At 51.8% G+C, this 19,907-nt stretch overlaps 3 protein-coding genes across 3 annotated transcripts; 1 reads left to right on the top strand and 2 right to left on the bottom strand.

Annotated features, from left to right (window-relative positions):
* The first annotated feature begins 3,865 nt into the window (after positions 1–3,865).
* Positions 3,866–5,368, top strand: B0T15DRAFT_538016 (uncharacterized protein). Its single transcript, XM_062869659.1, has 2 exons — positions 3,866–4,613; positions 4,687–5,368. The coding sequence occupies exons 1-2, from the start codon at positions 4,078–4,080 to the stop codon at positions 5,066–5,068; spliced, it is 918 nt and encodes a 305-aa protein (XP_062720688.1). The 5' UTR covers positions 3,866–4,077; the 3' UTR covers positions 5,069–5,368.
* On the bottom strand, positions 5,361–6,388 carry B0T15DRAFT_512990 (uncharacterized protein; the record flags this gene model as incomplete). Its single annotated transcript, XM_062868017.1, has 4 exons — positions 5,361–5,783; positions 6,218–6,228; positions 6,262–6,264; positions 6,361–6,388. 4 exons carry the CDS (start codon positions 6,386–6,388, stop codon positions 5,361–5,363), a joined length of 465 nt encoding a protein of 154 aa, XP_062720687.1.
* A 10,210-nt stretch (positions 6,389–16,598) lies between these two features.
* On the bottom strand, positions 16,599–18,339 carry B0T15DRAFT_255549 (uncharacterized protein). The gene is made up of 2 exons (XM_062863242.1): positions 18,286–18,339; positions 16,599–18,227 (listed from the first exon to the last, which is right to left on the bottom strand). The coding sequence occupies exon 2, from the start codon at positions 17,905–17,907 to the stop codon at positions 16,750–16,752; it is 1,158 nt and encodes a 385-aa protein (XP_062720686.1). The 5' UTR covers positions 17,908–18,227; positions 18,286–18,339; the 3' UTR covers positions 16,599–16,749.
* Between the last annotated feature and the right edge of the window lie 1,568 nt (positions 18,340–19,907).

The following is a 19,907-nucleotide window of genomic DNA, read 5'->3' as shown; positions in this document are numbered from 1 at the left end:
GGCCACAACCGCACTGCATAGTACTGTTATGCTCTGGGGCGCTTCTAACGCGCAGCTACCCGGTAAGGGGCAGAAGATATTACAAGTATCATGTCCAGCATTACTGCTCTTGCTAGACCGGAAACGGCTTTTCTATACAGTAATACTCCGTAGGCAGCAAGGATCAATAAGGATTGCTCACTTTGCAAGGGCCGGAAACGGCTTTATATAGAATAATACGCTGCTTGGCGAGAGCTAGGGAGCCTTCCCGCATATGAACGAAGCCTCTTCTTCCAGAGCCGTTTTAGGCTCTAAGACAAAGGTAGGGATTGCTTATAAAATTGCAAGGGTTATCGTCCCTAAGCCAACTCTGTCACTAGGGTATATACTCTTTCTATTAGAGCTGTAAACGGCCTTGCTATAAAGTATAAACCTTCGAAGACCAGCTCAACAAGCCTACCCTACAGGCCGGGCTAGGCCCAGAGGCCCCGAGGCGCCGACTAAAGGAAATCATCCAAGGGGCCTGCAACAGGCTCCAACGGAGGTTCCGGTCGCTATGGCGCCGGCCCTGGAGCCTAGAAAAGCCAACAGATGTCGAAAAGGCCTCAGCTACAGTGGCCGAATGGAACACCCAAGCTAAGGCCCTGGGCCCACCATTGGCTAAGACCCAGGAAGACTGGGCACTATTAAGAGCCTAGGAGGCTAGGTGGAATACCCAAGTCCAAGGACAGCCAACTAGGCTAGCCGACGAAGGCCTACTAACAGTCCTCTTCACGAACCAGAGCCTACAGAAACACCAAGGCCTTACAAAGGCTAAGAGCTCCCTACTAGTACAGGCTCGTACAGAGGCTATAGGCCTACGGGACTTCCTTTTCAAACAAAAGGCCCGTAACCAGCCTACCCCCTATTGCGAATGCGGGGAAGCCAGAGAGACAGTAGAGCATCTTGTGATTTGGTGCTCTATACCACCTATACCAAGAACTTGGCCTAGGCAACTAATACGCACTCACCAGGACCTTAGCCTTGTTCTACAGGGCCTAGGCTACCGGAACCGAAGACTTCTGAAGAAGGTACTGGGTTGGCTAATGGACTCGGGCCGGCTAGAGGAATATAGGCTCGCCCGGAACCTCGATGAGGAACTGGAAGCTAGAGAGCCCGGCTAACCACACCCGTGGCCACGGCTTAGCCGGGCTAGCACCCTACTAGCCGTTGGCCCAAGGCCTTCCCAAGGCCTTTTTCCTTACTTGCAGCAGCGTGTATCACTGGAACTATGTCTTTCCTATTACTTCCGACGAAGGTTTTTACCCGGCTTGAATGGTACGGTTTTTCCTTTGTACATAGCAGTAGAGGGTCCGGCGCGCCTTGTAAATAGCTAGGCATAGCGGAGTAGGAGAATATATATATATGAGCTTGAACCATATATTAATAAGCTCTAGATCTTCGTAGAGAGCTCTTTAAAAGTTGTATACACGATTAAAAGACATGTTAAGTTCCAGTTGTCGCTTGATGAACTTTTTAGCCTAGTGCTTGCTGATACGCCCGCCGTTGTGTTGCATGAGGAAGAGATTAGCTATATCTTCAACACTGGCATGTCGGAGCGCGAATCCTCGCGTATCTAGGTCCAATATATATCAAACAACTGCTTTCTCTTCAATGGCTATCAATCGATGATCTGCTGGTCGCGATTCAGGCTTTAGCGTTTTCTCGTTCATCCTAACGCGCAAGGTCGCTTCGGTACATAGTAGATTTTAGCAGTGAGTCGACGGCTTAAAGTCTTATCTCGTTGCATAGCCTGAATAGCAAGATTAATTCTGCTCTCTTTGGATTGCGATGCCGTTTTTTGTTATTGAGATATTCTAAGTTGGAATTGAGAGGTCGTGTCACGGTCAAAAGTGCGCGACTTAGAGGTGTGCGCGACTTGGAGATAGAGTACGTTAGAGGAAAGATATAAGATATAGAGAGCTTAAATATAAGAGCAGGATTGATATAGTAAATAGTCTCGATCTAAATAGGCAAGGCGCTATATCTAGGCTAAAGAAACTAAGAAGAAGTGACTATATTATAGGGAATACATCGAACTTACCTGCTAATAGCAAGTTCAAAAGAGAAGTGTAAACTAGAGTAGATTGCTATATGTCACAAACCAACTATATAGCAAGGCCCGATGGGGCGCAGCAAGAGAAGGCACGGCCAATCAACAGAAGCCAGAGCTGCAGGCAGCCGCGTGGGGGCAGCCCAGGTAGCTTAGGGTAGCCAGCGAGCGGAAGCAATCACGGTAGACTTGGGTAGCCGTCTACCCAAGGCGATCAGGATAGATCACGATAGATAGCGAGCAATAGCAAGCTGGCTGGGCCAGCTAATATATAGTCACTTGTTCTAGAGGGCTTTAGGAGTTCGCCAATGAGCAATTCAAGCAATAGCCTCTACCTATTGTGCAGACATTGCGGCAAGCATTGTTGTGAACCTTTTGGCTTCACCGAGACCTATAGTCCGACCAGCAGTACCTTCGCCCAGCGAACTCTTTCAGAGGCAGGACTGCCTATAGTTTTGTCATACTACGCTTAGCCTAAATAGGTAGAGAAGCTGACTAGGAGCTCTCTTTTGTTATTTTTCCTTGCTTACCTTATATATTTGCACTCTGTTCAGACGCGTATATATTTAATTACTAAGGGAGCCCTTTTCTAGAGCGGCTCATCTATCACTCAATCAACCTTCTCTTCTCTACCTTTAGACCGCTGGTCTACCTCTCCTCATATAACTATTGCGTCTAGAACCTCCCTTTTCCTCTATTCAGATGTAGAGAACATTCTATTGCATGACACTGTAGCTGCTAAGCCCTGTTACTAGACCTTTGCCTGTAAGGTGTTGACTTTTCTCCTCTCCTCCCCTACTTCAGTATGAATATCCTATATGCAGCGTGGTATATAGGTATATTTAGTGTAGTTTGGGTGGTTTTCGCACCTGTTCAGTACTAGCTTGATCGGTTCAGCTCAGAATTGGCCCTTTTCGGCGCGCTTAGGTTCGATGAGCTTCCAGATATTGCGAGTGATCGCCTCTACCACCAGGCGGTTATTCCAAACCCTCTAGTTATCGATATCAGTCAACCTGACTTCATAGGTAGTTGCCATCTTGCTGGTATATATAGATTGAGAAGAAGTCAGTCAAAAGGCGAAAGGAGGTAAGGTAAGCTGCCTAAGTAGCTAAGTTGTTCAGATATGTCATGTGGCGCACATAGATAGCTCGTAATGGCATTCTCGAGAGTTGCTACATGCTAGGTCGTGGCTGTTGCTTCAATTGAGTAGAAGCATTGTTGCTAACCGAGCTTATAACTGTTGGAAGTCTAATAGCCACATATCTACGGTAATATAGAAAGAAGCGCTTAAAAAATAGAGCATGCAGAAGCAGCAGGGCAGGTAGTATATTAATTAAGATGTAGATATTTGATGTCTGATCAAGTCTGTGACACGCATCGCGCAATCCCTGATATTCTGTCTTCCTGTCACGTGATACCCCTGAATTGCCTCTCGTGACCGCTGCGTCGCGTATGGATTGATCTATGGATTCGGTGATATGATCCACTCGCTGATAATATACGTTACGTAATTAGCGTGAATTTACCCCGCACGCCCAGTTGGTAGCTCAGCTAACACGCCTTGCAATTTGCGAGGACGTATAGAGCAGGGCCATAAACGCGCCTAATTGGCTAAGAATTGCAACGCGCTGGTGGAAATTGTGATTACAAGGGGATGTTAGGATTACACCGCGGGGCCACCATATGGTTTCCATCAGGGGTCGGGCTGGCCGAGGTCGCCCTACGTGGCAAAAGTGATATTTCACGGCGGGCCCGTCACCTGCGGGCCATCCCGCGAATCACCCACCAGACCTGCCCTGAGATAACACATCGGTATCTATACACGTGTAGTAGCTGAGTTGCCAACTGCCCGGGATAAGAGAGGGAAGGAAGGCCTGAGGCCAATAGGTATGCGTATTCGAGGCTGATGCGGGGGATTTTTGGGACTTCCGAACCAACGTCTTTACCACCCAACGACTTGATTGTTTGGTTGGCCTGCTCAAGCTCTCTTCTTAAGGGTATGCGAGATGACAGCCCCACTCCTTCGATTCGGCCGTCTTCAATCCCACTTTCAATTCGAGCCTACCTGCATCCAACTCTACGGTAATTGCAGAAATCAGTATACACAGCGTATTGCTGGGAAACCGAGCGCGGTTTCCTCTTCAATCCAGGCAGAACCCGCAAGATACTCAAATCACCCCGTCGATACTCATTCAATGGACATCCCCAACCTTGTCGACCCCACCTCGACTGAGGCCGCCGCTACCGCCAACACCTCTAATCTTGACAGTCCTGTCCGCATCTTGGTGCAGACTCAAACCCACCTCATTCCCGGCGACAAGTCTACTAAGTTTGGCGAGAGATACGACGCAATGGTGAACTTGATCTGCCAGCACGTCTGGCAGCGCGGGTACGACAAATTTCGAGAGCGCGATTGGAACCGCGACTGCCACTTCGCCGTGGACAATGTCGAGTGCTGGTTCCTTATAGACCACCATGGCCCGGACCCGACTCCGCCGTCAGACCCGCCAGTTATATGGTATCGATGGACCGGAACAGAATTGTTTGTCTACCCACCTTAACCTCCCTATTTACCTGCCGTTATGGCTATTTTAACTCAGATACGGTAACTACAGTAGTACGGTGATACGCGACCCACTCCCCAGCAGGGTGCGCCGCGAGCTCCGTCGTTATCCATTCGAACGGGTTGCCCACCACATCCTTACTCAGGTTCACCATAAGCCGAAGCCGCCAAGGGTTTATCAGTCCCGTGCCGAGGAAATACGTGTAAAACGAAGCATGCTCCGCAGTACGTTGCTTAGTGGATCTGGCTTGACCGAGGAGCTTCTACAATTTGTACAGGATTGTCCTGAAGCGGCGGAATGGGTGAAGGCAAGGGTTCCACCCGAGTCTTGGGCGAGACTCGAGGATCCTTCCGAGTTTGTGCTTCCACTCGAGCCGAGAGAGGGCAATACCTGGACTGGGTCCTCAGACTTGGCTGAGCGCTCAGAGACTTAGAGGGGGCTGCAGCACACACGCAATCAACCAAATGCAGACTGCCGAAGAAGATTGATATTTAAATGAGCTAGGAACACCGTCTCAATATCTCTGGACCAGCCAAAAGACGTTTCTCTATTGGGAGGTACCAGACCATTTAGACCTCTAGGCCAGCCCAAGGACCAATTCCTCCACAGCACTAATAGCGGAAAATTTTCGAGCCCTCAGTCTGCCCCTGCTAGGGGACCACATGGGACCAGCCCATGACAGTAACAACGCAGAGATAGACACTCCCCTGTCCCGACATCCAACATCAATAATACCCCTTGCAGTCGCAAATGTACTCCTCAGTCCAAACCCTGGTCGTATGTCCGAGGCCGAAGCACGTATTGCACGTACGTCTCGGGCCATTAACCGTGCACGTCCTATTGCACTTCGGGCCGACCGGTCCTTTGATGCTCATCTTCCCTTTGTAACAGTTGGTGCACGGCACTTGCCTGTACGACCCGCCGGAGCCGCCGCAGGCGGTGCACCTCAGCTGCTCGGACTTCTGGACAGTGTACTTGCCACTTCCGCGACAGTAGTCGCAGCACGGATCGAATTTCTGGGAGTCGCCGGACCCGCGGGACGACGGTCTCGAGCCACCACTGCTTCCACCGGAACCGCTCCCAGTTCGGAGACCGCTGCTTCTGCCAGCGTAGGCCGGGGCTCCGCTGCCGCTGCCGCGGGAAGACACCTTGTGCAGTCCTCACTTGAAAGACTCAGCCATCCAACAGTTTGACTTGCGAATAAGGGACAGAGAGAACCACGCTTTTCCATCCTTCTATCCTATCAAGCGGGACAAGTGTTGTTCGCCAACGACTCTGTCAGTTCCAGCCCACAAAACTTGAGAAACCTTCCCTAGGGAGGGCGGGCAAATCCCTGGCAGACTTGTTAGGCGTTTAAACGGCAAAGAGAACGTGTTCCCTATTCTTTGCAAATGGGTGTAGGTGGCTTTGAGTTTGCCTCCCTCGTCCGCCCTTGTAAAACCATGGATCCTGCTGCTAGGACCTATCCAAGGTGCTGTCCGGTAAGATCGGCATGCCTCGGGTATAGCGGTCATGGAATTTGAATTTTGAATCGTTCATCCTGCTAGAAAGCCGGAAGACCCCCAGAATTTCAGAGGCTTACCGTGACCCATCCTGCATCCGCAAAGGAGTACTAGATTATCTTACCTACTAGGTAAGGTGATATTTAAGGGGTATGTTCTACCATCGAGACCACCTTCTACAACTATAATAGGTACCTCCTACGTTCACCCTTGTGTGACTCACTGACGAGGCTAAAGGCGATGTGACCCATTAGGTCTAGTTATTTCTTGGAGAGATCCGCTTCACTAACGCTGAGGTGTTATACTGAACGGGAGGGTGGGAGTATACATACACACATATACACAATTTATTCCGCCCGGCGAGCCTAACCCGAAAGGGCAACTATCATACAGTCTACTAGTATACATCCTAACATAGATCCTAGTCTCCTGAAGCCTATATAATCTCCTCTTCTGGCTTAACTCCTTATACTTTTGCTCTCTCTACTGTGGGTGCTCGTAGGTTAGTAGTACAAATAGTAAGCAGGCTTGAAGGCCAATCCCCAAATGTCCAACATCCTATCCTCAGCAGTTGAAGCATGCTTACTCGGTATAGTATAAGGTAAAGAGGAGTGTTAGTCAGGGTATAGGATAGTGAGTTTAATTTCTTATATTCTGCCGTTGTTCTATCCGCAGACGACCTATGGCGATAGCAAAGGGTATCGTCGCCTATACCGCCTATATATTCCGAGACTAGTGCTTGTTATCCGAGGGAGACTTTTTCACGGGGCCAATGTTGGGGGTATGATACTGCAATTGTAGTTGCACGAGGAAAGGAAGATGGGAGACGCAGTGGCGCAGGGAAGTCCCTATGGGCGGCCACTGCGCACAGACCGCATCTGTGGACCCGATCAGGGCTCCACATCCCTCGTGCTCTACTCTAACCCTAACCCTACATGTCACGGGTTATGCCCGTGACAGTACAAGTTGAGCAAAGGCTTGGAAAGATAGGATTCCGAGAAGCTATGTCTTGAAACGTATTTAGATGGTAATAGTAACCCTTTTGTCTTCTCCGTCAGCTTCGACAGGTATAAGTAAACATTGGATATATATATATGCTATAGGATTATCGTTAAATTAAAGCGATACTTTATAGCGTTAGTATGCTAGTTGGAGGATAGATTGTTATAGAAGTGTATTTAGGATAGCGTTTCCATTTTATAAGCTAATATAGGAACGCATTGCGCGCCTGCCTTATACGTGAGCATGTGATGTGGCCGGGCCCAGATGCCCTACAATCTATATTTAGCTATGTAGCCACTCTATGGCTTGCATTCCTCTTTTACTACTACTACTACCATAGCTGATGTACCCGTCAATCCTCGCCACTCTTCCTACTGCTTTACCTATCTATGTCAGTTATAAAGTGACCAATCCTGTATAGTAGCCAAGCTTAGTCATCCAAGTCTGGTTCCTCTTGTTAGTCGACTGGCTCGCTATAAAAGCTGATCTACTGTGATAGAAATACAGAGGGAGGACTGGCGAATTCTCCTTCCCCTGCTAGGCTACCTTGATAGGGGTTAGCGCTGCCAAGTGGCAGAAAAGGTACGTACCGAATGGCAGAAAGGGTATGTACCAAGCGGCAGAAAAGGTACGTACTAAGTGGCAGAAAAGGTACATACCAAGTGGCAGAAAGAGTATGTATCAAGTGGCAGAAAAGGTACATACCAAGTGGCAGAAAGTGTGATGAGAAGTGACCTTGGGCATGTGATTGTAGCGTGATACCAGAACGGTATCTGGAATGTTATATGACGTATCATAATAATGATAAGGTAGATAGATAATATGGGGTATACCCTAATATCCTTCATGGAGAGCATTATGTAGGCAGGTGGTCTGTGCCACCCGCATATAAAACCCCACCTGCATTCCGCATCGCGGCCCACCTTCCTAATTGATCATCTCTCTTCTTCGCTAATTTCCCTATATATTGCATATTCGGTGCATTTCCGCATTAAATGGTAGCTGCGACTGAGATCTGGTAACCTTACCATAGTTTTATTCGGCCGACTACCCTGCTGAGCTGAGCTACCCCCTGTAGCTGAGCTGCTCTGCCAAACTACTAGATATACTGTGGCTGCTCTACTAGACTCCATGCTGGTCTGCCACATCAAGATCCAAGCCTAGCTCCCTCAAACTCCCAAACCTTAACTCCAAGATCCCTCGGAAAACCGTGTTTGTAATCTCCTCTTCCTGGAAAAACCAACTCAAGAAGACAAAGATCGTCTGACTTTCTCGGCCGCAGCTTAACGCATATCAATCGACACACACGCTAACAAGTTCACTTGGGCACTGCTCTAGGATTCTTGTTACCACCAGCTTCAGCGTTACGGTGTCCATTTTCTATAATCCTTTTTTTAAGGCACTTAGCATCGAGAATGTCCAAACATTCAGAATCGGTGCGGAGATCCAGCGCAGCGAGAGCGGGGCGAAATTCAAGAACGACCCAGACTCAGACCGCCACCTCTCCTAGTCTATACTTCTGCAAGCGACGCTAGAGGAGGCAAAGGCAACAAGCTAATAGCGGTTCCGGTTCCCTTATACTTATAGCCTCCTATAGTGTCTCGTTGGCTATATACCGACCTAATCACCTAATTTGAACAGAAGTATCTAGACGCTCCGAGACTACTGCCGTAGAGTCACCCTTATCTGCCTCATATATCCTCAGCGTACTATTCCTAGGTCTGCCTTGCCGCAGCCATCCCGAGGGAAGTACTCTGCTAATAAGAAGACAAGGCCTGGTCCCTAGAGAAGTACATCTGCCATTGGTACTCGACGAGACAAGGCCGAATAGGGCTCGGCTGCCTTAAGAGGAAAGTATAACCAAGGGGTTATAAAAGAGGGCGTCTAAGTGTCGCCCGGGCGGCGTATAGCATTATTAGGGTAGACAGTTGTCCGCAGACTATCTAAAGCGCACATTGAGTCTTAGAGCCAAAGAAGCGATAACTCAGTAAGATACTGCCTTCTTATTGGTAATTTTAAGAACGAGAAGACGAGACAACGGGGCAAGCATAATATAGATAGGCGGAGGGTAATAATTGCCTGCTTTAGAGCGGCTTAGTTGCCTCAAGCAACCGTTAGCAACGCCCTGAATTACAAGGCATTGTATCGAACTCAGGGTTTATGCAGGTCTCCTATGACGCCTCCTCTTCCTAGGCGCCTCCTCTCCTTTATTAGCAAGGGCTCGGAGGACCTATAGATCGGCTTTCTTAGTTGCCGGCCCAATAGGGCGCGTCCTTTTCCTATCGATAGGGCAGCCTATCTATTAACATAGCCATTATATTAGTTATCAAGGCTTTAATTGAAGGTGGAAAACCGGCTGGCTAATTGCGGGTCCTGGCTTTCCTTTAATCCGGTCAAGACTAGCTATTATATAAGCCCCCTATACCCTCTACTATTATCTATAAATATCTAGCCCTCCTAGACTAAGGTCGCGTCTCTATTATCAGGTCATATATACCACCGAAATAGCCAAATGCAAAAGCTATTAGAGCCATCCTTTTATAAAATGGCTCTAACCCCCACAGTAGGCGAAACCCCCTTTCTCATAGAGTTATTTAGTTATAACAGCGTCTCTTATAATTCTAATGTGATATTCCTATAAGAATAGGCTTATATACTGACAGTAAGCTTAAGTCTAGCATCTTAAAGTCGTCCGCTTCGTCGTTAAAGCCTTTCTTATATATTATAGTGTCAATGCCCTCTATAGGATAGTGGCCGTTATCATTCGCTCGGTATTCTTAGGAGGCGCTCTTCTTGTATTCCTTATTACATACTACTCCAGAGAACATATTACTATAATCCCTATCCTTCTGCCGTTCTTAGCAGTCACTATAGGAGGATATACTGCTCCCTAGATTGCCGGAGTCACTACTATAGGCTATATACTAGTCTGCACCGGTCTTGCATATATAGTGAATATAGCAGAGCAGGTTAACCCTCTATAGTAGGTCCCGGACAAGGATGCCAATAGGGATATTACTATAGAATAGAAGCTAGCTATATAATTAATAGCTATTTAGCTATTGTAATTAGAAGAGAGATTATAAATAGTTCAGCAGATTCGGCTGGCGGTATTTGCCTGCTTATATCCAAAGAAGCATATCATTACAATGTTTCTAAATAGTCTACTACGTCCGTATAATTCTAGAGCTCTGCTTTAAGCTATTAACGGCTATAATATAACTAGCGCTCTAAGGCCTTCTGCTCGGAGCGTACAGCAATGATTCAAGTCAAACAGGCAGTCCTCCCATCCTCTATACCTACCTTAAGCTGACCTGCTAACCTATATAAGAAACAATGACATTGAGAAGTTCTTCGCCAAGGCAAACCAACCAGAGCTCTCCGCTAACGAAATCGAGGCTGCCAGTAGGATACTACGATTTGTTCTACGCGTTCTTACCAGCGGAAGCAAATAGCCTGCCACCCCACCGCTCGTACGACCAAAATATCGAGCTATAAGCAGTTGTAGCATTAAATAAGAGTAGTTCCTGCCCGGCTTGCTGCGGCGTCTTCGTCGCGCCGTTCGTCGCCATTGCCAGAGCGATAACTTAGAGTGAGGTTGAGCTGGTCGCGTCCTCGACTGATGGCCGGCGAGTGGCGCCAGGTTCGCCTGACAAGACTATCAAGGGGATGCGGGTCCGTACCAGGCGCAAGAGGCCAGGGTTGGGAGCGTAGCAACAGACCAAGGGGATGACAGCGGTTTGAGGGCCGGGGACAATAGACAGACCTCTCTCCTTTGTACCGGAAGATCTATTTAGGATGACTTAGTTTCTCATGGGTATCGTTCTGGGCACCCATATTCAGGTCTATTTTTCCTAGGCTTGTATTGATTGTTTAGGTAGTCATTGGGGCTCTTGGCCTCATTCCGCCTTACAATTGCTACTACGAAGATCATGGTTCTGTATCTCTATTTATATAGTAGGCTCAAGGCTCTCTTGTTTTTCCAAGTAAAAGCCTCTGCGACGACGAATCCTCGACAGTACAAGGCTTCTAACACAGTGAATATGGCAACTCTGAGTATAGGGAAACCTTGAGAGACAGTTGCTGCAGCAGGTTGGTTACAGTCACTAGCGAAATCGCCTTCCGCCCCCAAACGCCTCTGAATTCTCAGCGCACGGTCCATAAGCCATTTCTAGCGCCATGGGTCCTCGTCATGGAACCCCGCTTGTACCTCGCTGACTCGGTACTTACACATTAAGTCGAGAAAGCGCTGTTCTGACCGCTGAATTTAGCTGGTATGTGGCGCCGTTTTCGACGGCCTGGACAGTGAGGGGTGCCGCGGGCGCAGGGTTCCCATGAAGTACCCTGTACCTGCCTATAAGCTGTGAGGAAAGGAAGGAGGAGAAGATACAACGTGCGCGCCTGCGCCGGAAGACAGGCAAGTGGGTGCACGGGCCACCCACGGGCTGGCCAACCCAATAGGGGTCCTGTTGCAAGATACCGCTTTCTTGGCAATGGGCAACGAGCTTCAGATGGTAGTTACTCCGAGCAAGAGCACTGGAAGGGGTCGTTCGGTGATGTGTTCTTGTGTGTGTGTAGTGTTGAACTCTGTAGTTCCGAACTGTCTGTAGATCTGGGAGCGCCAGAGACCCTGAAATCCAGAAGTGCCAAACCCCCTCATCCTGCACCTGACCCGGTTGGGCTCAGTCTCGCATGCCTGTGCTAGTCAATCCTGCGATGCTGCATATGCAGACATTCGGACCTCTCCTGGCGGCTGGAGATGCTAGTTCCAGGTAGCTCGTTACATCCAACAGGTCCTTGCCCTATTAGTCCTAGTATGGTAGGTCGGGTTGAACCCTAACCCTGCGTATCTTTCCTCACAACCCCCCCCCCCCTCCAAAAAAGCTCGCCTCGAGCTTTGCTAGCCGGAATATCGTCAGTCTCCAACCCTATTTCTTTCTCTGCGAGCGACGTAGACGCTTGCCCTCAGTTGCCGGCCGGTCGTCATCCGGGTGAGGTTCCGCGAACCTGTCCTCGGCCGCAGCCAACAACCACTCGTCCAGTCGTATTGGCGGTCCTGCCTGTTCTGGATAGCCGTCATGGAATCGTTTCAGAGCCACCGGCACATTTCGGAAGTCACTGGCCGGATACCATTCATAGTCTGGGTTCCAACCGCGCCACTGGGCTTGGTACTGTAGCTTGCCGTAATGGGTCCTGCTAGCCAGGATTTTCTCGACCTCCCATTCTTCTTGGCCATCCACGTCTTCGCCGGGCGGGTTCTCGGCAGCTTGCCCTGGCAACGGGCTGTTTGGATACCGCCGTAGCCGGTCGCCTGTAAACTCGGCCGACCCGCGCCAGGATTCTGGGACCTCCAGCCGGTAGGCCCCCGTAGCAGTCTTCTCCAGAATCTTGTAATGTTGCTGGGTAACCGGGAAGGACAGCTTGTCGCTCGGGCGGCTAGTCAGCTCGACAGATTGCTTGACAATGGCGACGTGGTCGCCGACGTCGAAATCCAGTTCGCGACGGTGCCGGTTTGCCTGCGTCGCCTGCTGTTTCTGAGCCTTCGTGATCATCTGCCGGGCGTAGTCGACGTAGCCCTGAATCCGACGAGCCGCCTCTCGGGCGGCCTCCCGGTTTATCCGTTCCGTCGGTGCGCAATCGTCGAGTCCTTGCATCCGGGACTCCCAGTCAAACGGCATCGGCATTGGGAAACCAAACAGGACTTTGTGCGGCTGTAAGCCAGTGCTCTTATGTGGAAGGCCCATCTGAACGGCGTCGAGGGCTGGGATTGCGCGAGACCAATTGTCCTGGAAGTGGCTGATAAATGGCCGCAACCGCTGGTTGATGTACTGGTTAAGGTTCTCGACTTGCCCAGCGGTCTGCGAGTGCCCTGCTGTAGCCAGCTTCCATTCGATTCCAAGGATCCGGGATAGTTCGTCAGTAAATTCGGCGCGGAATGTGGCCCTCGGTCACTCATCACTTCCTTCGGCAAGCCGTAGACTCGATACGGGCCCTCGTGGTACATCTTTGCTGCATCGCGGGCAGTAGCGCTCTTCTTGCAGGGAACTGTCCACGACGCCTTCGTCAATCGGTCAATCATGACCAGCGCGTTGTCGTAACAGTAGCGATCAGGGGGTAGCTCGTTGAAGTCCACAACCAAGCACTGCCAGGCTCGCTGCGGCGGTGGGATCGGTTGCAACAGCCCAGGGGTCTTGTCGCGCGGGTACTTTGATGACCGGCACGGCATACAGTTATCAATGAAGACCACGATATCGCTACGCATCTTTGGCCACCAATACCGCGTGGTAACCAGCTTCTTAGTCTTGTTCTGGCCTGGGTGTGCCGTAACCAGTCGCGAGTGTGCCTCCTGAATAACCCGGGTCCGTAGGTGCCCAGTCCCCGGCACAACTAACCTGCCGTCACGCAGGAGCAGTCGGTCGCCAAGGAGGGTGAACTCCGAATTACCTGCGCGCGCGTGGTCTCGCCAGTCTTGCAATTCAGAGGCTGTTCGATTAGCTTCTAGAAGCTCGTCGACCAGTTGGAAACCAGAGGCCGGCGGAGGGGCGACATCTTCGTCAAGGGCCATGATCGCCGCGACCGTCGTCCCCGGTCCAGCTTGGCCCTCAGCACGTACTGGGGCAAAGATCTGCATCGTGCGGTATGCTTCCCGTTTCGCCTTCTGCGTAGTAGCATCTTCCAGCTTCCGGGAGAGGGCGTCAGCCGCGGCGTTCTCGCTGCCCGGTCGGTAGGTGATGTGGAAGTTGTACTGCGATAGAAGTTCGGTCGAACCCGCCTGTCGGATGTTCAGCAACCTCTTCGTGCTGAAGTATTTGAATGCCTCGTGGTCGGAGACAACCAGAAAGGCTCTTCGTTCTGCAGACCAATCAACTCGGCCCGCCAACACTGCAAGGCTCGGACCACGGCCAGCAGCTCCTTATCGTGTATATGGTAATTGAGTTCGGCGCCTTGCATCGTCTCGGAGAAATAGGCAACTGGGTGCCACAGACCGTCGTCCTGCATCTGGGATAGGACCCCCGCAACCACACCTTGCGACGCATCGGTCTCCACGCGGGTTGGCCGGCCATACTGGAAATGGGCTAGGACTGGCCCATCAAGGAGGCGTTCCTTCAGTTCCTCGAACGCGCGTTGGCAATCATCAGTCCAAATAAACGGGGAATCCTTTCTAGTCAAGTTGGTTAGGGGGCGGGCGATACGCCCATACTCGCGGACGAAGCGCTGATAGAAGTTGCAAAATCCGAGGAATGACTGCACTTCCTAGACCGTAGTTGGCCTCTCCCAGTGGCGGACCACATCCAGCTTCTTCGGATCCGGTCGAATGCCGTCGGCCCCAACGATGAAGCCTAGGAATCGGGTCTCTGTAACGTGGAATTCGCACCTCTTGAGGTCGGCATGGAGGCCAGCCTCGCGGAGACGTTCAAGCACACGGCGGACATGAATCTCATGCTCCTCTTCTGTGACCGAGAAGATCAGGATATCGTCGAGGTATGCGCTACAAAAGTCGTCGAGGTAGCCCATCAACGTGTTGTAAATGAACCGCTGGAACGTCGCTGGACCGTTGGTCAAACCGAACGGCACCACTTTGTACTTGTATGCGCCATACCGGGTCCGGAAGGTCGTCAAGTCCTCGGACTCGGGACTGATCCGGATCCGGTGGAAGGCCTGACGAATGTCAATCTTCGTAAAGACCTTCGCTTGGGCAATCCGGGCCAACGTTTCGTCAATCAGGGGGAGCGGGTACTGGTCCTTTTTCGTCATCGCGTTCAGCTTGCGGTAATCGACACAAAGCGGAGGCTCCCATCGCCCTTGAGGGCGAAGAGGATTGGATCTGCCCACGGCGCGTTGCTCGGCTCGATGAACCCCTTCTGCAGGTTCTCGGTAATGTATCGCCGGGCTGCCTCCAGTTCTTCGGCGGAGAGCTTCCATAAGCCAGTGTATCCTAGGTCTCCTGGGTTTGACTCGGGGAGCAGCTCAATCTTATGGTCCATGGTTGGCCGCAATGGGGCGAGCATGTCAGATTCCGCCTTGCTGAACACATCAAGGTAGTCGTGGTAACACTTCGGGACCTGTTCCAGGGCTTGTCGCCGTAGCTGATCGTCATCATCCTCCAGGACCATCTTCAGCTCCAAAATCCTATCAATCTTGTGAAGAGTGGTGATCCCCGTAACTGCCGCGTGACGCCTGTTCTTGCGTTGGCAAGTCTTGCGGAAAGCGGCGGCACTGATTGCTGCAATGCGGAGAGGTCTTGCCTTGTACCAACCGATAGCGTCCCGCTTCAAGGTATATGGACCCTGAGCATCCATGCCCTGTTTCGACGTATCTGGCGCTGATTTGGATCTCGGCCTTCGCTCTGGGGTTGAAGTCTGCGAAGGGGGCGGACATCCTTGCAAGGCGCGCTCGATCTTGCAGATGCCCTCGTCCTGCGGTGTGACTAACGGTTCTGCGAATCTGACCGATCGGGACAAAATCGTAGCCTTCCGTGGGGCTATCTCGGCCTTCGGCTCTAGCTGGGTTTGCGCCGCGGCCTCTAGTTCGGCGATTCGTTTCTTGACTGCGGCCCGACCTGCTTGGCGGCGGCGGTCTTCCTCATCCATCAGTCTTCCTCGCCGGCCGATACCCTCTACCGCTTCCCGGTCCAGACGCTTCGCTGGCGTTTGATCCAGAGGAATATTTGCCCCTTTCTTCCAACGGGGGTCAGGTCCCCACTCAGGCGGAAACAATAGTCGTCGACGTTTGCAGTCGATAAGGACGTCGTGGCGCTCAAACCACTTGCGGCCAATCGTAATGTCGTGGCAAGAATCAATAACTAAGAACGGCTCGCCGTAGACGGTTCGGCCCTGGACCGTAAGATGACCGCGGACGGTAGAATTGATTCACTAGGTAGCACCGTGGTTGTCAAATCCACCGACAGGACGTGGCCGGAAGTCCTTGAACCATTTAACCTGCAATAGCTTGCACAGCTGCTTTGCAAAGGAAGTGCTGACAAACAGATATCCATCTGCTCCCGTATCAGCTAAGGCATCGTGGGTAGTTAGAGAAACTCCATTGCTGGCTATAGTACACTTGGTAACCAGGGGCTTTCCCCCGAGGAGTTCGCTAACATAGTCCCTGCCCTTCGCTACTGACACCTTCCCTAGGAGGGAGTCAACTTTCCCCAGGGCACTCAGTTTTCCTGCGAGCTAGCACTTTCGTCGGCAACGGTGCTACTGCCGTCATCCTCGTACGGCTGTTCAGGGGGCTTCGCTGCCCAACGCTTCTAAAGACGGGCAACACAGGCGTCACGGTCTCGATCAGACCGGTGTGGCCTGTCATTCTTTTCTGTGAGGAAAGGTACGCAGGGTTAGGGTTCAACCCGACCTACCATACTAGGACTAATAGGGCAAGGACCCCTATTGGGTTGGCCAGCCCGTGGGTGGCCCGTGCACCCACTTGCCTTTCTTCCGGCGCAGGCGCGCACGTTGTATCTTCTCCTTCCTTTCCTCAGCTTTCGATTAGCAGAATTGAGTAATATTTGCAGCGACCTTGTGCCTCGCCCACATATTGCTCGTCTCTCACAGTTACCCAGAAAATGATTTACTAACGACGAGCAGTCTGTCACAGATGCGCGCCTTTCTTAGCCCCTTGTCTCAACAATGCGCCGCTCGGACGAGTGGGATGCCGCCCTGGATTGCCCGATGAAGTCTCCATCTGACATGTCGACGGTCATGCCAGACCGGTCGCCGATGCTTTCCAGATCCCCTTCGGGCCCGGAGCCCGATCGCGACCGACCCCGGTGGATGGTGACCTCGGTTGTCATGACCACCGCCGCATCCGGGTGCTTTCTGTCGTATGCCCCGGCGCCGGACTCGGACCGCACGTACACGTTGTGCCCCAAGCCGGGACCCGCCGCCGAGGGCTTCCGTCTTTCCCTGTCAAAGGCGTCCATCTGGATGCCGGCGGCGTCGGTCCACGTCCGGATGTTCGAGCTGTCGTGGGCGGACGATCCGCCCTGGGCCACCTCGACCAGGCGGTTCAGGATGCTGAACTCCAGCTTGAGCTTGATGCTGTAGACCAGTGCCTTGTAGCTCGTCTGCAGGTAGTACTGGTTGGCGTACTCGAGGCCGCTGATGGTGATGTCGAGCATGACGACAATGATGTTCACGATGATCAGGTGTGTCATCAGCCACCGCGTGGCGTTGCTGAACCCCCTGCCACCCGTTATCGCGCCGCGTTTCCGTACCCGCATGAGCTCGACCGTCTCTTTGATGTACAGTATTGAGATGATGCTCTCCTGCAGGAAGAAGATCGTCACCTGAATCTTCTCGCAGATCGAGTAGGGCGTGATGAAGGGCTCCGGGTGGGCCGAGTTGGCGCCGTACACCATGACGGTGGTGGGGATGTGGCAGATGATGGCATTGGTGATGATCATGCCCAGCACGAGCCGCAGCTGGAAGGCGTTGTGCAGCACGATGTGCAGCCGCGAGTACAACACGACTGACTGGCCCGTCACCATGCAGCACCACCCGACCACGATCATGGTCACGTACACCCAGCTGTGCACCTCCACCTGCAGCGACTTGAGCAGGAAGCCGATCGAATAGGGCACGATGCCCCATGTTGCGACGATGAAGCTCCAGAAGTAGAGTCCGTTGCGCCGCTTGAAGGTAGCCAGGATGATGAAGTTGAGTTCGGCGACGTTGTAGAGCGCCACGCTGATGAAGACGAGGAGGATCGTGAGCGTCGGCCCCGTCGCAACACTGTCCCGGGAGATCCTAGCATCCCTTGGCGCCATGGCGGGAGATGCGCTGCTGCCGGTCTGCTAACGTCAAGGCTTTCAAGGCCGTATCATGTAAGTGGTAGTAAGTCGCAACTACTGGGAACGGCGTTCGCATCCGAAGACGGGTTGTTCGGCAGTGGGAGACGGCAGATTCGGAGCTTAAGAAGAAGAAGACGCCTCCGGACGCTCTCCTCTCCAGAGGGGGATCGGAAGTCTGGCTCTTTCCCCGCGATTTCATTCATGATTCCGAGTCATCATAGTCGCAGGCTGGCCGCCGCCATGGTTACTCGGTCAAGCAAAGGATCAGCATGGCGTCTCACCTGCCGGGCAGAACCCTGGGAGCGCGCAAGTATTAGTGAAAAATAGCATGCTTAAAGAGGGCTGATCACTTGCCAGTCAAGTCAAGCTTTGCGATTCATGCGCCCCGTTCCAAGCCTAGCGATTTCGTAAGCCCTGGCGTGCTAACTTACTGCTAGCGACTCGGCGTCCTCGGCCGTCCAAGCGCTCTCCGCCGCCGCGGATCTTTTAACCTTAGCTTGTTTGCTTTCCGAGGTGATTTCCTTCTCATCAGCGAATGACGCCAAGAATTCGAGACCGGTGTGCAAAGACGCCCCAGAAGTGAAGGTAGCCTGCCGAGCCTGCACGTCCCTACCTTATGTAGTTAGTGTCTCGGATAACAGGCCCAGAAAAAGTCGCAACGCAAGTCTCAAAAAAACAGTGTCGGAGCGGGTTTCCGACTGAACATTAACATACACTAGTAACAACTAGCAAACAAGGTGAAACCCGCGGTGCTTGGTGGCATCTTGCAATCCGCCCGTGGCTTGTTCCTTAACTCGATACTTGGAGTAGGGCAAAGAAGGAAATAGCCCAAAGGGACTGTATAAGAGCCTTCTTACCCTTCAAACCCAGTCTTTTAAATCATTGAGACTATCTTGCTAATGAGCGAGGAACTTGCTTAAAGGCTCGAGAAAGGGGAACATGAAGGAGATTGCAAAGCTTGTCTGAGGATGTGGGGTTCAAATCGGGAAACTGTGGGTCAAATTCTGCAGATTTCGTTGGCCACATGAAGAGCGGGGCAATTCGAAAAGAGGGGCAAGCCCTCATGGCGCTCTAACAAACAAGCCAGTCTATCCTGGACTGACGATCATGGAGTGCTGGTACCTGTCAGCTTCACATGCACAGAGCGTACAGAGCTTTCCCATGCGAAGCTTTAACCCGATGCAGGAACGTGGCTCTGCGGCCTGGCAGTTAAGAGGGTGGTTGCTAAAGAGTTCCGACTGGTCCAGACGTCGTGAGATTCCTGAATCTCTGATTGGATGCACAGCACAGGGCTCTCACCCCACCGTGTACATGTACCACAGTATCTCAGCAGGGGCCGCACAGACACTCAGGGACCGCGAAAAAACATCGTGACGGGTTCGACAACATCGACAACATACAGCTTTAAGAGAAGATATGCTACGATGCTCAGTGGCAAGACGTGGGAGTCTCTCATTCTACCTAGGAAGGAAAGCGCCGTCGGATTCAATCCATTGGTCACCAGACATCAAGGCGGTCCGGGCAGCAATCAGATACGCAATGGCAACAGGGAGACTGGCGCTGAGCGAGGAGGAAGACTAGATCAATCGCAATAGAGGAACTCGACTAATGACGCCATACAGCCTCAACCAGCAGATCCCGCTTTAGCTGCTGAAGATAGGATGCTGAACACTTGGAGAACGCAGCCTCCAAGTCGATCTGCTACAAACTAAGTCAAGAGGCGAAGGGTGTCGTGATAGAAGGGGAAAGAGTAGAGGGCTTGTACGAGTTGATGACCGAACTTCAACGAACCGATGTAGTTAGCGTGCCAAGGCCCTTTAGGCTCTGTGCCTCCGGGCGAAATCAATCCATCCATCCATCCATCCATCGACAACATAAAAGGTCTCGCACAACGCTTTCTTTTCATATAAAACACACCTGATCCTAACTACGACCCGAAGGCCTAACCAACCCTCACCAGGGTGCGTCTGCTCGAC

Source organism: Chaetomium strumarium (genome assembly GCF_033439665.1).
Source record: "Chaetomium strumarium strain CBS 333.67 chromosome Unknown B0T15scaffold_5, whole genome shotgun sequence".
Classification (NCBI taxonomy): domain Eukaryota; kingdom Fungi; phylum Ascomycota; class Sordariomycetes; order Sordariales; family Chaetomiaceae; genus Chaetomium; species Chaetomium strumarium.
This window is presented reverse-complemented; position numbering and strand designations above follow the sequence as displayed.

Bases quoted from the DNA above. Each gene is read 5' to 3' on its own strand.
- B0T15DRAFT_538016 (XM_062869659.1), top strand. From the start codon at position 4,078: ATGACAGCCCCACTCCTTCGATTCGGCCGTCTTCAATCCCACTTTCAA. The intron at 4,614-4,686 runs GTTTGTCTACCC...CGGTAACTACAG, and splicing joins CGATGGACCGGAACAGAATT to TAGTACGGTGATACGCGACC.
- B0T15DRAFT_255549 (XM_062863242.1), bottom strand. From the start codon at position 17,907: ATGGCGCCAAGGGATGCTAGGATCTCCCGGGACAGTGTTGCGACGGGG.